At 43.4% G+C, this 17,363-nt stretch overlaps 2 protein-coding genes across 6 annotated transcripts in view; one reads left to right on the top strand and one right to left on the bottom strand.

The window, feature by feature from the left end:
* Positions 1–10,476, top strand: part of FRMD7 (FERM domain containing 7) — a 34,300-nt gene extending 23,824 nt beyond the window's left edge. For 3 of the 4 annotated variants that reach the window (XM_083422613.1, XM_083422612.1, XM_083422615.1), the window contains 5 exons: positions 498–593; positions 4,068–4,231; positions 4,716–4,784; positions 7,041–7,116; positions 8,257–10,476. In XM_083422613.1, coding sequence (XP_083278739.1) covers positions 498–593; positions 4,068–4,231; positions 4,716–4,784; positions 7,041–7,116; positions 8,257–9,315 — 1,464 coding nt within the window. In that variant the 3' untranslated portion in view covers positions 9,316–10,476. The remainder of the gene's footprint in view (positions 1–497; positions 594–4,067; positions 4,232–4,715; positions 4,785–7,040; positions 7,117–8,256) is intronic. The other variant, XM_083422614.1, reaches the window with a different exon arrangement.
* Positions 10,477–10,781: 305 nt separating this feature from the next.
* STK26 (serine/threonine kinase 26) overlaps positions 10,782–17,363 on the bottom strand; it is a gene marked incomplete at its 3' end in the record, with an annotated part of 44,260 nt that continues 37,678 nt past the window's right edge. The window contains exons 9-12 of one of the 2 annotated variants that reach the window (XM_083422661.1): positions 14,561–14,654; positions 13,562–13,624; positions 13,345–13,481; positions 10,782–13,056 (exon numbers count right to left, since the gene is read on the bottom strand). In XM_083422661.1, coding sequence (XP_083278787.1) covers positions 13,032–13,056; positions 13,345–13,481; positions 13,562–13,624; positions 14,561–14,654 — 319 coding nt within the window. Of the gene's footprint in view, positions 13,057–13,340; positions 13,482–13,561; positions 13,625–14,560; positions 14,655–17,363 lie in introns of those variants that run through there. The other variant, XM_083422662.1, reaches the window with a different exon arrangement.

The raw sequence follows: 17,363 nt of genomic DNA, 5'->3' as shown, positions 1-17,363 counted from the left end.
CCTGCCAATGCCAGTAGCTTAACAAAGGAAATGGTTTTGCTGGCTCAAAAGTCTCTTCTACTTAGACAGGCAAGTTTGTCAGAATTACATACAAAAATGCGTTTCTTAGGAGAAATTTGCAATATAGTGCTGATGAATTTTCACTTGCAAAATAAATGTTCAAAATCACTTCATATGTGCAGTGAAATGAATTTAATTTTAGAAAAATGAACAATGGAAAAGAACCAAAATGGACTGATCCATCCAACCCCATTTTGGAAGAACAGCCCCAAACAGGCTGTTACTTGGGACTATTGCTACAATATTGCGAAGGATCCCCCTTTTTCCTCTTTTTGCATGCTGTTAACCCCAAATGTTCTTATTTTTCACTGTCAAACACTGGAGAGTTCTCCCACCACATGAACTGCAGGCTGCAAACAACGACCGTGTTGCACCATCCAGGCATCTTAGTCCAAAATGTTGTGTAACTCACACAGTGTGTCTATTTTTCTCTGCAGGGCAATACGAAGATTAACACCTTCAACTGGTCCAAAATTCGCAAGTTGAGCTTCAAGCGGAAGCATTTCCTGATCAAACTCCATGCCAACATTTCGGTGAGGCCTGGGCAACTCTCTTCCCTCACATAGTTTTGTAGAAACACAAGTTGGCTTAAAGTATAAATGTATTTACCTCTGGTCCCTTCTGTGGTCTGTGTAATGTGGAGGCTGGCACTGCACTGGAATATGTTTCTTCACGTGGGACCATACTTCTCTTGAGAAGTCATTAGTGGCACTGCATTAATTCCACACAACACTGAATAGCCAGTGACATCAAACATACTGGACGTTCAGCATGACCAAGAGACAGAATTTCCAAAATACCTTTCAAGCATTTTCTATAACCTCACTTAGCCAACTGGCCTGATTTATACCTGATTTATACCACAACATTTCTAAGGGTTTTCATAAACCTACTGGAAAGAGAATCAAAGAAACAATGGAGTAGACAAAACGCGGGTTTATTGATCCGGTGCATTTCCTACCCTACTAGTCCTCCTTCTGCAGTGTAATTCAGAGAACAGTGATTCAGAATTCAGGTGTTCTATCTCTCTTGTCTCTTAAGAAACAGAAAAGATAGCTATTTTGCTCCACTTTTCACTGAATTTCCCTGACGAAGGAGGACCAGTAGGGTCTGAAATGCATCAGATCAAGAAACCTGGGGGTTTTGGGGGGGGGGGGAGAGGCTTTTGTTGCTTCATATACCTAGCCTCTCATACACCTAGCCACACCTCCTGTATTTGTGCACAAGATAAACAGGAGAGAGAAGGTCGGCCCACCCACTGCCAGACATTGGTCTGCTTCCCCCTCCCACTGCAATGGCATCCTCAAACTGTAGTGATTTACTTCTCCTCCATAGGGAAATGAATGGCAGCCATTCAATAAAATCAAAGGGGCACCGGGGTTGCAGGTAGGCCATGAGGATGGAGCTAAATCTGTTCCCCACTTCTCACAACCATAAAGAATCAAAGGTGTTCCTATCTGCACAGCTCTTCATTGCTGATCATGCTACAGCATGACGGGGTGTTGAGTGTTCTGGGGAAATGGGATTTTCCATAGATGCAGCTTCATAGATAAAATAGGCTTCCGCTCTTAACCAGGAGACTTTTGTATCTAAAACATCTGGAAGATTCCACCTAAACATTAGGAAGAACTTCCTGACAGTAAGAACTGTTCGACAGTGGAATTTGCTGCCAAGGAGTGCGGTGGAGTCTCCTTTGGAGGTCTTTAAGCAGAGGCTTGACAACCATATGTCAGGAGTGCTCTGATGGTGTTTCCTGCTTGGCAGGGGGTTGGACTCATTGACCCTTGTGGTCTCTTCCAACTCTATGATTCTATGATCTTATAGATACATTCTCAGATGCCTCAGTAACCTGCATCCAGTGTGGCATTTTGCGATCCCTCAGAATCTCACAAATGTGGGCTCAGATTCTGCTTCTGAGAGCCAGTGTGGTGTAGTGGTTAAGAGTGGTAGACTTGTAATCTGGTGAACTGGGTTCGCTTCTCCACTCCTCCACATGCAGCTGCTGGGTGACCTTGGACTAGTCACACTTCTCTGAAGTCTCTCAGCCCCACTGACCTCACAGAGTGTTTCTTGTGGGGGAGGAAGGGAAAGGAGATTGTTAGGTGCTTTGAGACTCCTTTGGGTAGTGATAAAGCGGAATATCAAATCCAAACTCTTCTTCTTGTTCTTGGCTAAATTTATAGTGCTGATTCTGGTAGGTTGTGGTCATTGTATATGGAATTGCCTGGCTTCCATCTTACCCGGCATAAAGGCAGCACTTTTGGAAGGTCAGGGTGGGGGGGATTCGGAATGAGGTGCAATTGCTCACATCTTGGTAAAAGTGTTGTGGCTGCCAGAGCAAAGAGGCTACTATGGCCAGCACAAAAAGAGGTGACGGTGCTCTGTACTGGTGGGTGCCATCACACGGGAAAACCACTGCATAAATGTGTTCGGAGAACTAATAATCAGTGATTCAAATTTAGGTTCTAGGATCTAGGAGTCTTGGTTGACCACAAACTTGACATGAGCCAACAGTGTGACGCGGCAGCTAAAAAAGCCAATGCAATTCTGGGCTGCATCAATAGGAGTATAGCATCTAGATCAAGGGAAGTCATAGTGCCACTGTATTCTGCTCTGGTCAGACCTCACCTGGAGTACTGTGTCCAGTTCTGGGCACCACAGTTCAAGAAGGACACTGACAAACTGGAACATGTCCAGAGGAGGGCAACCAAAATGGTCAAAGGCCTGGAAACGATGCCTTATGAGGAACGGCTAAGGGAGCTGGGCATGTTTAGCCTGGAGAAGAGGAGGTTAAGGGGTGATATGATAGCCATGTTCAAATATATGAAGGGATGTCACATGGAGGAGGGAGAAAGGTTGTTTTCTGCTGCTCCAGAGAAGCGGACACGGAGCAATGGATCCAAACTACAAGAAAGAAGATTCCACCTAAACATTAGGAAGAACTTCCTGACAGTAAGAGCTGTTCGACAGTGGAATTTGCTGCCAAGGAGTGTGGTGGAGTCTCCTTCTTTGGAGGTCTTTAAGCAGAGGCTTGACAACCGTATGTCAGGAGTGCTCTGATGGTGTTTCCTGCTTGGCAGGGGGTTGGAATCGATGGCCCTTGTGGTCTCTTCCAACTCTGTGATTCTATGATTCTAGGTAGGTATCTGTGTTGGTTTGATGCAGTTGAAATAAATAAAAAAATTGCCCAGCAGCACCTTAGAGACCAACTAAGTTTGTTCAGGGTATAAGCTTTCATGTGCATACACACCTCTCTAAGGTGCTACTGGACAATTTTTTAATTTTTTTTATTTAATAAACAGTGGTTAGATTATTGGTTTGGCAGTGGGTTTTTTTTTTAATTAAAAAAAAACGTTTAGGGGTACTCTCATTTTCCTATTCATATTTAAATACTGCCCCTCAATGAGGCCAAACTTAGATTCATAAAATGTTTAGGGTATGTGTCCCCCTGGAAAAAACAGCACTGGGTCTAGGACTTGGGAGACCCAGGTTCAAATCCCTGATCACTCACCCACTCACTGGGCGACTTTGGGCCAATTTTTGTATCTCCACCTAACCTTCCTCACATAATTATTGTGAGGATTGCAAAGAGGATGTAGAAGCAGAGAAATGTGTGCTGCCATGAAGCGCTTGGAGGGATGAGGGGGTATGATACAATAGCAACTTAGGAACAGAGATGAGGAATCTCCTGGTGTTGCTAATTATTAACTGCATTGACGGGAGATGGAGACCCAACAACCTCTGAAGGTGTGACCTCGTCTTTGACCGTAATAAATTATCTATCTATCTAACCTCTGGAGGGTGTTCTTCCCTTCCCCATTTCATCATCTCAACAGGTAGGCTAGGCTGAGAGAAGTTGGACTAGAAGTTGGAGAGAAGTGAGCTTCATAACTAAGTGGAGATTTGAACGCTGGTCTCCCAAGTCTTTGTGTGGCACACTAACCACTACACTACATGACACTGTGACACATTCTCTCTCTCTCTCCCATCCCTACTCTCTGCCTCAGGCCTTGTGCAAGGATACACTGGAGTTCACCATGGCAAGCCGAGACACTTGCAAAGCCTTCTGGAAGACCTGTGTGGAATACCATGCTTTTTTCCGACTCTCTGAAGAGCCAAAGTCAAAACCCAAAGCCTTTTTGTGCAGCAAGGGCTCCAGTTTCCGATACTGGTAAGATAGGAAGGACATTCTGACCTACAATCATATTCAGGAACTAAGTCAACTGAAACAAATGCACATTTCTCTCTCTCTCCCCCCCCCCCACAGTTTATCCCACTACCTGGGGGGGGGGGTGGAGCCCCCACACACATTGGGGGTTTGGTACAAGTAATGTAAATCACCATTATTCATGTTGCCCAACAGAGGAATCCAGCGCAACAGTTGTGCTAGTGGAAAACTCATTGTGTGCTGCAGATCACACCATCTATTGGGCAGTAAAGTTTCCAGCAACCTGTTTATGCATGCGCATGAGCTTGTGCAATGGCATTCCGCTGGCTCAAAACATTTTGCCAGAGGAGCAAGTAATACCCCTCATATATCCTGTGCTTCTGAATTTGCTGCTACACCACTGACGTAGTGTAAAAGTGAGCAACAGTAGTCTCGGGGAGAGGATGCCACAACTGTCTTCATATATTTCCTGTCCTTAAAATGGCAGCGGAAGGACTCAGCGGCAGCTGCTGGAACATGGGACAAAAGGAAAACTGAAGAGCCTGCCCTTTGAGAGGTATGATCTTTCCACAATAAGAACTCCCACCTTCTTGCCAGGGTTCTGTTTGATGCCCTCCCTTCAAGTTAAAAGCCTGGCAGTGAAGTTCTCAAGAGCAGAGTTGCCCCATATATAATTTCAGAGTTGACTAACTTTGTGAATTTTTCACAGAAATGAAAAGTATATCAATCTTCTAAATGCACAAGTGCTTTCAAAGGTAAAGCAAGCATTTTTAAAAACTCTGGCAGCAGCCACCCTGTGTTGGTACCTGCCTGCTTTTTATTGACCACTCCATTGGTTAAGTGTCACCACCGATAAGGCCCTCCTCCTCCATACCGCAGCTAAGTGAGCATCTGTGCAAAGTTACATGGTCTGCAGAACCTCTCCAGCTGATTGTACTGATCTGGGAAGCCTGCATGGGAGAAGGTGACCTCTTATATAGCCTAGGCCAAAACTGCTCAGTGACTTACCAGTCAAAGCTGGCTCAAAGTGAGCAAATTCTAACATCATCTAACAAGATGGATTCAGTACCACCAACTAAATGAAGTGTTTAAAATAGATAACAAAAAAGGTTTTGCAAAGGAAGTCTCAATATTGGACAGAGAACTAATACAAAATAAGACAAAAATAATTTCTAGGATGTATGGAATCTTACTAGAATGGGAGGTGAAAGACGAATAAGCCAAGGAAGTAATGGTGAAATGGGCAATAGATATAGGTAAACCTATTCAATTAGCAGAAAATTGTGGAAAGAGAATTGGAGATTCATGGCATGTGAGGCAATCAAATAAAATTTTCTTAAGATGTTCTACAGATGGTATATGACAGCTTACAAACTATCTAAAATGTATAGAACAACATCAAAAATTTGTTGGAGGTGCAAACAAGCAGAGGGCACGCTGCTGCATATGTGGTGGACTTGTGATAAAATTAAGAGTTTTTTGGATATGGTTTGTGAAGAGCTGAAGAAAATATTCAAACAAACTTTTAAAAAAACACAGAAGCCTTTTTACTGGAATATTAGAGCCAGATATTGCGAAGGAAAATAAGAGAATTTTTCTTTATGTGACAGCAGCAGCAAGAATTCTAATTGCCAAAAATTGGAAAAATGAAACAATCCCAACAAAAAAAAAATGGCAAGATAAGCTATTTGATCATTTAGAATTGGCTAAACTGACAGAGGCAATTAGAGACCAATGCAAACAAAAAATTCAAAAGGAATGGGGAAAATATAGTGAATACCTGAAAAAGCAGTGGCCTCAAAATAATACTTTGGCTTGTCTGGACTAATTTTCGCAAATAAGATATGGTGTAAAAATATAAGCTATAGAAGAAAACTAGAGAAGAGAAAATGAGAAAGAAACAGTTTATGAAGTATACAACTGGACTTGCGTTGAGGTTGAAGGAAGTCAAATAGAAATGAATAAAAATTGAAATAGGGGCGTATGCGTATCATTTGTCCTATATGTGTAGTTATATCTTTTTGTTTGTTTGTCTTGTGAGTGATGTCTGTATTGGTGTTGGTATAATAAGTTAATAAAAGTTTTTTAAAAGGGAGCCAATTCTAAATTTGCCTACATCGAGCCTTTGATTGGGTGTGCTAAACCCTTAAAAAAATTACCTTAATATATTAGCAATGCTTGGGGAAATAAGTTGCAGGATGCTTAAATTTCTCTCTCTGTGTGTGTGTGATTTCACTGAGATTTTTAAAAACTTGGGGAGACATATACAGAATGTCAGAAGGAAGCGAAAATAAATATTAGGACTGCTTGAACACTGCATAATATAAGGAAGGCTCAACCAGCCCAGCGACCTGTTCTTCCCAGGTGCCTGTGGGAAACCTGCAAGCAGGACCAACTTCTTGCCCTCCGGATTCAGAAGCACTGCTGCCTCTACCTGTGGCATCAGAGCACAGCCATCCTGGCTAGTGGCCACCAATAGGCTTCTCTTCCATGGATGTCCAGTCCTCTTTTAAAACCATCCAAGTTGCGTGTCAAGAAATGCTTTATTTTGTCTGTCTTGAATCTCCAGCTTCCTTGGATATCCCACAAGTTCTAGTGATATAAGGGAAAAACTTTTCTCTGCCCACTCCGTACCACAAATAATTTTATAAACTTCTAACATCACGTTTCCTCTAAAAATTCCCAAACAGTGCAAATGTTCTTCACAGGAGAGTCACTCTCCTTGAGCATTTTGGTTGGATGCTTTTATTTCCTTGCCATCAGATTTGAATTATATTGGACATTAACCATTGTCCTTTAATTTCAACTGCAGGAAACACTATCCCTCTCGGTACCATGAGAGACAGTGCCGGTCCTCACCAGACCTTCTTACAGATGTTTCCAAACAAGTAAGTCATTTGGTCAGTGGGCAGGGGGGTGCAGAAATATGAGAAAAAGAAAGAAAAAGACTGGATCTCATCTATTTAGATTCAGGGTGTCTGTTACTTTGGGGTGCAGGGGGGAACATACTTCCCCCTCCCATATAACAGGCAGCAGGGCTCCTGCTGCTTCAATTAGGCCTCCACTCTTTAGTTGATTAATCCATTAGATCAATCAACGGAAATATTTCAATGAATCAGATGATCTTTAAAAAAACAAAAATGTGTAATATATAAAAGGCAGATTTTAAGTGGCATATTAAAAGATGTACACAAGAGTTGCAATTGGCCAGAAGAAAATGGGTTAATTTAAAAACAAAAGTTTCCTATGATCCTAAAGTACACTCTCACAACAAAGGCAGCCAGCCTGCTAGGCCTCTCCAGGATTCTGATTTTGCCTCCTCCTTCTTCCCTCTAACAGTGAACATAGTTGGGTGTGTGATGGCCAGTTTGGAAGTGAAACAAGGCTACCCGAAAACAAAGTGTTATTTCTACATGTTTGGGGGAATCCTTAGCTATGCAGATGTGCATTAAAAGAAAAGAAAAACTTTTTTCGAGAGGAAACCACCTTGCCTGACAAGCATCTTGTGAACATCCAGTTTGTACAGAGTGTTGTCAGCAGACAGGGAAGAGAAGGAAGCCAGGGGGAAAGGGAACTGGCCTCAGGGCAAAAGAACTTAGGGAGACTGCTATATGGGTACACAAAGTGTGGGCTTCGTACACCATTCTGTGACTGCACTGCCAAAGAAAGACCATGTCAGCTGGTCCATTGGGGTGAATGGAGAACTCCCCACCAACCCTAAGCTGCCTGCATTTTCAAAAAGTTAAGTTCAGTCCAGGGTAAGGCACTGACTGACAGCTTCCTCCTCCTTAGTCTCAATGTTGCCCCTGCAAAACTCAGCAGGGTGCAGGAAGAGGGGGATAAGATGCAAATTAGTTGGTTCCCCCTATCATTGGCTCTAGCTCCACCTACCGCTTAGGATCCTTGCATTCTGCCCCACCAGCTCCAGGGCACCACTGCCGTCTCTTACGTTTTGCTTGTGATGAAGAGGAGGGTGTTTGCTAAAACAGCACTGTTCCTTAGGTGAAATTATGTTCTTCTCTCCCCAGATGGAGGACTTGCGGCTGGTCTACGGCACCATAGGAGGCTACCACAGTGCCAATGGAGTCCACACTTCCGAGCCCATGCTGGACAGCAGGCGGAGGAACTCTGCAGTGGAAGTGATCTTTGCTGATGAATTGGAGCGGTCCAAGCCAGAAGCTGACCCAACGCTGTTGCCCCATTCCCAAAGCAGCTCCACCTTCCCGTTGGTCTACACAGAGCTGGAACACGATTGGGAGGCAGCCGGCATCTATGAACAACGGGTCCCGCTGACATCCTTCCAGCCCAGCTACAAGCTGGCTGGGAACAGTAAAAGCACCTCGGTGGGCAACATGAGGGAGATGACCCCTAGGCAACAGCTGACTTACACCGACATTCCCTACAGGGGCCCCATTCACCAGCAACTGGACATGGCTTCTCCTCAAGTCTTCTTTTATGTGGACAGGCCTCCCCAGATGTCCAGGCACACAGCAGTGGCAGGCCCTGCTGAGGAAACAGCCAGTGGGGTGAACATGCTTGGTGCATCACCCATGAAGCCTTCCAGGAGAAGCCCAGGCATGGCAAGAACAAGGGTGACTGAACCAGAGGTCCTACCCAGAATGACCTACCTTAGCAGCATTAGCATGGAGCAAGATGATGACGGAAGCGTCTTTGACTACAGCATTCAAGACCAGACTCCCAAGAGGTCTTGGAGCCAGTCTGACATGAAAATGATCAGATTTCCCTATGGCTCAGAGTTCCGGCCTCTAGGACCTTGTCCTGTCTTGAGCAGCAGGAAGGCTGATATTTTGCAGTATGTGCTGGCCCAGCAAAGGTTCCCAGAACCTCCCAGGGCCCAGCGAACCCTGGAGCGCTATGTGGGCAGTGGGACAGAATCGAGCGACTCCGATTCAGACATGCTGCCAGATTACTTTTCTCTCTACGGGAGGGTGGTGAAAGCACCCAGGGCACGGGTCCGCCTGTCTTCAGGGAGCCTACAGCTGGAGGGGGAAGATGAAGAAGTTTGTCTCACTACTGCCAACATTGAGGACAGGACTTCACAGGGAGCATCTAATTATTTTACGTAAAACAACAGGACTGAGTTTTATGCCAGTAGATCTTTGAAGGAGGTCCTTCCTTGGTCCTTGGGGTTATGACTGGTTTTGCAGGAATGATTAATGAAAACTTTGGGATTTGATAACAAGAGGAATCTACCAAAGCAAAGGGCTCTGCAAAAGAAAGTGAGTGAGATGTTATAAGAATATTTAAAAAATGGGGGGAGAGGGGAAGTTTACATGCTTCCTCTTTGACACATCCCATACTATGGGGGGGGGGGGCGACAGGATATAGTTCCTAGCATAGAAAACTAGTGCTGTAGCAGATATATGGGAATGGTTCATCTTCCCAAATAGATAGCTCATACATCACCAAACAGCTTGGCAGTGTGACATTTTTCTTTTAGGGGAAAGACTAAAAAGGGGGTGATTAGTTTGTTATAATTATCTAAACGATTACATGATTGGGTGGGTGTGTCATTTTCTAGCACGTTTTTAAGTATTCCCTTCTTTCTACATAGGTTCCAGCATGGAGATGTATTTTTTTAAGCCATCAGGTATATGCCACAAGTATTGCTAATAATTCCAAGTGTATCACAAAAAGAAGGGCAAGTGCCATTTTCAAATGCTGAGATCTAGCAATACTAAAGATTTTAGCTAGGGGGTTCCATGGCTAAGTACTACCAATATCTGATTCAAGTTAAATATTGCTTATTAACAGTTCTCAGGGCTGAATGCTTTGCACTTTTACAGCATGATGACTAGCAGTGGTCTCTCAAGTGCTTTTAATACATGAACTGTACCGGAATCCCTTTCTTACTTTCCATATATATCTAAGCAAGTTATAATGCACTAGACTGGGAGAAAAAGTAACCTGTCTTTATCTGGGAATCTCTGCTAACTCCTGGTTCTGCCCAATAACAATAACTACTCAGAATTTCAGGAATCTGCCGGTGGGGTTAAGTGGTCAGTGCACACCACCCAAAGGAAAAGCTAGCCAGGAAGGTCTTTTTGCCTCCTTGGCCTAAATGTCGCCTGGTTTCAAAAATAATCCACTTGCAAGCCTGAAATTTAACTGTCCCTTTGTTGTGTATGCATGCATCCTTTTGGGCTACCCTGTGTACATGGGACACAGTCTCCTTTCGGGGGTGAATGGAGAGAAACCACCATTAAAAAGCCGCCTTTTCTACAAAAGAGGCGTTCATGGGGTGTGTGCTTTCTCTGACACCATAGTTCCAATGAAGAAGCAATGGATACAGAGCTTTCCGCACACATAGCTGGGAGGCTTACAAGCTCCAGGCAGCCTCTCCAAGGAATCTCCTTTCATCCTTGGAGGAGACCTGGAAGCTCTTATGGCCCACCTGGCCCACCCTCCCACAGACCATATGCAGGATTGTGCCCCAAAGCACAGAAAAAGCAGAATGCTCATCTTTCCCCTTGAGCACATGACGGCTTTAAAAGTATAGCATCACAGAAATGAGGATGAGGACCAAACAAGATTACAGAACTTAAATATTTATTTCTTTAAACCATTCAACCTTCTGCTGCCCCCTTGCCTGCCCTCCCCCAGCCTCCCAAAAAACACTGAAAGGAGCTTCATCTATAAACAGATTTACAGGTCTAATAGCTACAGAGAAGAGCACTAGAGTTCTGTTTCAGTGATGCAGTTATTTTGTGAAGCTTCAGATCAACTGTATATTTACAACATTTGCTGCTTTTACATTTATAAAAATATTTTTATTTAATCCATAACATTATTGTTTTCAAAAACTATGCCCAGACTTTCCCCCCCTCAGATATAAATTTTAATTGTGTTTCAGTTATATAGCGATGAAAGCTTTTTTTTAAACAAACATTTCTTTAAAATTAAAACAAATGAGTTAAAGTATATATATATTTTTTACAGTGTAGGCACCATTGAAAATAATTGCCCTTGGCATTTCTAAACCACCATCTGTCGCCAGTGTCTTTATATCTTTATTTATTTCTTTTTTTTTAAACAATGTAATGGCAACTTTTAAACTAAGGAAAAAAAATCAGTATTTGCTTGCATTCCTTTAACGCTTTTCAATATTTGGCAGATATATTTCAAATCCTTTAAATGACTTTTGTGCAAAAACAAAAAATGTGCAGATCCAAACCATAAAATTAAACACATCCAGACTTTTTATCAAAAATAAATTTACACCAACAGTTCCACAGCTAAGGACTGAAATACAACCCCACTTCAAACTTCAGCATAATATACAAACTGGGTTGAAAGGGGGGAGGGAGATATTACCCAATCTAAACAGTACCATAAATATATAATTGAAAGCAAGTTTATAATTTTAGCTACCTTTTATGAAAAAAAAACACTCTGTACTGCACAGTACTATCTTTTTGTGAAAGAATATCTATAACTCAGTTATTTGCATATTAACTGGTAAATACGTATTTGAAATACATAGGGGTGGGGAAGAGGAATTAAACATGGTAATGCACTGCATGTAAATGTCTTTAAGAACGTAAGTGTATAAATATCTTACAGGATAGAACACCACCACACAAAACGCTGGTGTCACACACTTATACCTTCTGGTGAGGTATTTCATCGCATGCCACGGTATTCCCATAGGTCCCAAAACAAAGAATGAGCTACTTCCCCCTCCCGAATCTTACTAAAGAATGAAGAAATGATTAAATTAAGCCAGATTTCTATGTGTGTCCATTATTGCAGAAAGCCCCCTGCCCTTCATCTGTATTGCTTTAAAATTTTCTTTACCATGATGAATGACTATTTGAAATCCTGCCCTAAAGGGTAATACGTACAAACTGTACACTAAGCTATATCAGTCACTACATGTTAACTTGCAAAGCTAATGACATATTGCTCTCAAAATGTAGGTGATTACAGAGCTGCCTAAAACACTGTACCCATTTTTCAAAAGAATAGTGTTGCTTGGTGATGCCAACTTGGATAAAATATTTGGGGGGAGGGCGCTCCAGGAAAGCCGTGCCCCCCATCATTGGTCACATGACATGGTGACACCCCTCCATATGAATGGCATTGCCAACCAACTTTGGGGGGCTGGCCTGCTCAAATATTTTATCAGGGGCGCCGAAGGGACCTTGGCCCCTAGGAGTTAGCTCCTATGTTGTTGCAGGTATTACATTTACAGGGGCCTAAATAAAGACTACTATGGTGTTTGAGCAAGTGCTACAGCCACATCCTATAGGTTAAGGTGCTCTCGTATATTTTCCTGTAAAAAGCTGTATTGAAGTCTAGTTTTAGTGACTCAGAAGAACTGTATCTTATGTGGACATAAAAAGAAACAAGACTCGTCTCTGGAGAGTAACGAAATGTTGTTGAAACACAGCATGTGCACTTCCTATGAACTCAAGTGCATTCCATTGATCTCTGGCCAACCCAGATTCTGCGCGTGGAGATTGGCATTCCACTGGTTATATCTAGAAGCAAAGCTGCACCTCACCGTTTTTGTTTCTTGGTTTAAACTGGATTAAATAAGTGAAAACTACAATATTAAAAGTTGCTCTTTACAAAAAAGAATGTCCTGGAAATACAAAAAAGCATGTATACCCATCACAAAATAGTGGAATTAAGTCCTTTCAAATCTGCGATCATTATATATGTTGCAATGATCCAAAAGGCACAAGGAGCTCATGAACAAAGCATTGCCAAGCTTATAGTAGGTTTTGGTGGGCTATTACTGGGTCCATATGGAACAGCATCACTGATAGAAAGTTTCTTAGGAGGAGTCATTAACTGAAAACCTAAGGAGACAAACACAAGAAGAAAGTGCTCAGTTATATCCCAGCTAAGTAGTTAATAATTTATTTATTTTACAGACTACCAATCCATGTACACTGTTCATTTTCCTCACCATCCTCACATTAATCCTCCCAGACTCTTTAAATCCAGTTCCACCTCCTAAGGTTGCTAACAGTGCTTTTTCCACTACCTTTCCTACACTCACACAGAAAGCAGGAAATGAGGTTACAGGCAATGCAGACAGACCCTAAAGAAGAACGCAGGTTAAGAAATGAAACCCATATGCTTACTTCTGAAACTTCTCCAGAAGTTTCTTCACCATCTTATCAGTGATTCCTGGACATGTTGCTTCTGCCATATTGATGCTTTTTTCAAGTTCTTCAATTGCTTTCTTCCTGCTTGCATTATTGGTGTCTTGCTGCTTAAGCTGAGAGGCAGACAAAAATGGTCAAAATTTTGCAACCTTTACTGTACATGCTTTGGATGTGCCTCAAACTGAAAACTTACCTCAGCAAAGACAGGAGTGATTATCATCGTTAAACAGCTCAGGGTTTTCATGAGATCTTGGTCCTGGAAAGTTAGGAGATACATTAATCAAACACTTGCTGACAAATAACTGAAATAAGTAGGAGACCAAGGACCAGTTAAAAATGGACAAGACTACATGAGGGGCTCCTCATGTTCACATATGTGCCTACAGATGTGTGGAGAAATGCTGGCATAAACTGGGCTGATAAGAGATCTAGTCCACAGGGAGATCTGCAGCAGCAACTTTTCTCGCAGGTGCAAACTTGGGTACAGCTTATGGCTGTTTTTCCAAAGGTCAGTCCTGGAGGTGGCCCCCCAAAATGAAGAAAACAACAACTTATACGGACTGAAATAATTAAATTTATTCTCATCACAATGATTTTTGCAACTGGGGGGAGGGTGCGGATCACAGGAAACACTTTATATGCTCTACAGACTCTTACTTAACAATCTACTGAGCTGCCACTAGCAGCTGAGTACCAATGAACTTGCTACATTATTAATCAACACCCTGCTTTTCTTTTATCAAAATAGGCTCAAAATAGCAGCAATAAATAACCAAAATAATATAAATGTATATGAATGAGGAAAGAAGAGAAAAGCTCCATTGGCTCCAAACTACGGTGTGTCCTCCCAATAAATAAAGTCGTGGACATACGGTAGGTTAAACACAATTTACAGAAGTGTTAGATAATTTTACACCACAGTTCACTTTTTTATTGCAGTCCTGATAATCCTAGTCTTCATTAATAAAAGTTGTAAGCATCACCACCACTATAACCATCGTTCTGATCCTCGCAACTGCAGAGATGAATTTGACCACCTGAAATGTAGTCAGTACTGCCAGGGAGCAATGCTGTGTGTCTACAGAGGGGTGGGGACATTTCTGACTGCTTTACAAACACCAAGGGTCAGCTCTCTGCCTGTGGCAGCTTCCAAGGAGCTTAAAGAATAGAAAGAAATTCTGGCTGGACGTACTGTTCCGTTCTGCAGTTTCTTGGCCTCTGGCTTCTTCCGAACTGTAGTAAAACTCCATTCTGGGTGGGAATTGTTCTCCTTGTTGCTAGACTCCCTAATGGGGAAGGGAAGAAAATGACGAAGCTTTTAAAGAACTGTGCTACCACACCAGAGGTCTGCCATAGTTCAAACCCTTAAATATAAAATCATGCCAAATGAGGAGGCCAAAATGCTGTAGGTTTGCTTCCAAAGTAGACGCCAATAAACTCTGGACAAAACTCTAAGAAATACTAGAATCCAAACCTTGCTCTTCCCCCATCCCCAGTCCATTTTAGATTATGTATTTCAGTCGATTGCTGAATTTTACATTTTAAGTATTTATATTTTGATGTTGGCCGCCCTGAGCCCGGTTATGGCTGGGGAGGACAATATACAAATAAAATTGATGATGATGATGATGTACTGTAAAAAAGGACAATCAGAAGCCCCATCCAGGTTCTTTTTGACTTGGAGCCAATAACAAAAGAAATTAACCAGTTTAGAGCAGCATTTTTGGTCTTCTTTTGTGGATGTGGAGAGAGGCAGATACAACCAAAAGAAAACACAGCCCAATCAGATCTGTGACAAAAGTGACATTGAGTACAATGGCTGCACCTAAGATCTGCAAGGTCTATGAAAGACACTTTTCAGTCTTAGCAGAAGTATAGTAGAGGCAGGAATGCCTCCCCCCCCCCCCCCGGATTAATTCTGCAGCTCAACTTACCTCAACAGATTTGTGCCTTATTTATTTAAAAAATACAGCCCACAAACTTTTTTAATGGTGGGTCGCACCAAATTGTGGGGGAGTGTCTACCTTTTTTGCAGGCATAAACCCCTCAAATTGATGCCTTTTAATTTATAAATTTACAAATTGCTTCACAACCAAAAGTTACTGAAAGATATCAAACAGTAGAACCATTTTTACAACTGTATCAACACCCCATAAGCCTGACTGTATACACTTCACAGAAAGCCTTCTTAAACAAAAATGTTTTCAACAGCCACCAAATGTCAAAGTGTTAGGTGCTGGTAACTAATTCCAGAGGACTGGAGTTCTAGCACTAAATGTTCAGTCTACAGTGCATACGAAGCACACCCCTGGGGCACATGATATTCTTAGGAATGTCCCATCTGGGAGAAGCATAGTTTCCAGGCTCCCTACAGGTGACATAATTCTGCAGTAACCTGAAAGTGTTTCAGGAAAAGGAAGAGAGCATAAATGAAGTGGAAACATCCATACAATGTGACAAAGAGACACCACACTCATTGTGCTACAGTGGACACAGGCTCAGTCCTGAAATTCAGAGAGTGACCCTGAATGAGATCATGGCCTCTCAATTTAAATTTACTTCATTTATGAAAACAAATGGCAATTAAAAATGAAATAAGAGGATCTACTGTGTGTGTATGTCTGCTGTTATCATTTCACAAAGTAGCTTTTGACCAAAGTAAAAATAAATCACTTGCAACTGGTTAGGTCATGGGTCAACAAACTAAGGCCTGGGGACCGGCCCCGGCCCAATTGTCTTCTGGATCCAGCCTGCGGATGGTCCGGGAATTGCCACGTGGATCGGCGTAGGGATTCTGATCGTTTGGGCTGCACCATTCCCCCCCGCACACACACACCATGACAGCGCTTCCTCCCTACCTCCTCCTGGCTTCTCCCCGCCCTGCCTAGAGGAGGAAGGGGGCTGGGCTTTGTTGAGCCGTGGTTAGCTGAGGGCCATTTTAAGCAGCCCCTCTCTGGAGCCAGCCCTTTCGAGCCACTCATCGTTCCTTCGCCACTGCCGCCAACGCCTGCCGCTCGCAAGGCACAGGAGCTAGGTGCTGAGCGCTGTTTAAAGCAGAGCAGCCCCTCTCTGGAGCCAGCCCTTTCACGCCACTCATCATCCCGCCGCTGCTGCCAGCCCCTGCCACTTGCAAAGCACAGGTAAGCAGCCACCAGGGCTCATCTGGTGCTGTGGAGAAGGGAGGGGAGAGTCGTGGGGGCGTATCCTCCCCCCCCAAAATAGTCCAGCCCCCCACAAGGTCAGAGGGACAGTGGACCGGCCCCCTGCAGAAAACATTTGCTGACCCCTGGGTTAGGTGCTGCTGGAAAGGGTCTCCTGACTTTCTGAGGATAGAGGCAGAAGAATTCAGAAGGTTGCAAACGGATGCTTCCAAGACGGCCACTTGTTTGTGCCTGGCTTTAACAACTATCCATGCAGCATGGCTCTCCTTCCAACTTCCAAGTTGCAGAGGTGGGCAGGGGTACTGATGCAGCTGTATGGCCAACATGCCTAGAGTGCCTCAACCTTGAAGACCAAGCTAGTGAGCCCTCTGACTTTTCCTACTTTGAAGCAAGAAAGGGTGGCAGAGGTTTATTTCCCACCGCTTCCTTGGAGTCTTACTGCCAAGCTGTGGCTAAAGCTGTCATTTCCTCTTTCCTCTCTTCCCTCCAGGAAAAGGAGACAGGAGGAGCTGCACCAGTTGTTACTCAGCAGAGAGGTTCAGTGTCCTTATGCCATGTGCCATGCTCCCTGCCTCAACTTCCCACAAGACAGATGGAGGGGAGGGAGGAGTGTGCTCAACCACTGCTTGGTTGTGAGGTTCAGACCTTGTTTGCCAAGAAGTAGCTGAATAACATGATGCAAAAGAGTGTTCACCAGGACTGCATGTTTGCTGCTGCTCCAAGCCACACATGCTTCCTCTGTCTGTTTCATGGGGGTAAGGGGATGCTGCTTGGCAAAAGAGCCAAAGGCATACCACTGAAACCTGCCTTCTCTCTGCTTCTCATTGCCGTAGG

Source organism: Podarcis tiliguerta (genome assembly GCF_965153285.1).
Source record: "Podarcis tiliguerta genome assembly, chromosome: Z".
Classification (NCBI taxonomy): Eukaryota; Metazoa; Chordata; class Lepidosauria; order Squamata; family Lacertidae; genus Podarcis; species Podarcis tiliguerta.
This window is presented reverse-complemented; position numbering and strand designations above follow the sequence as displayed.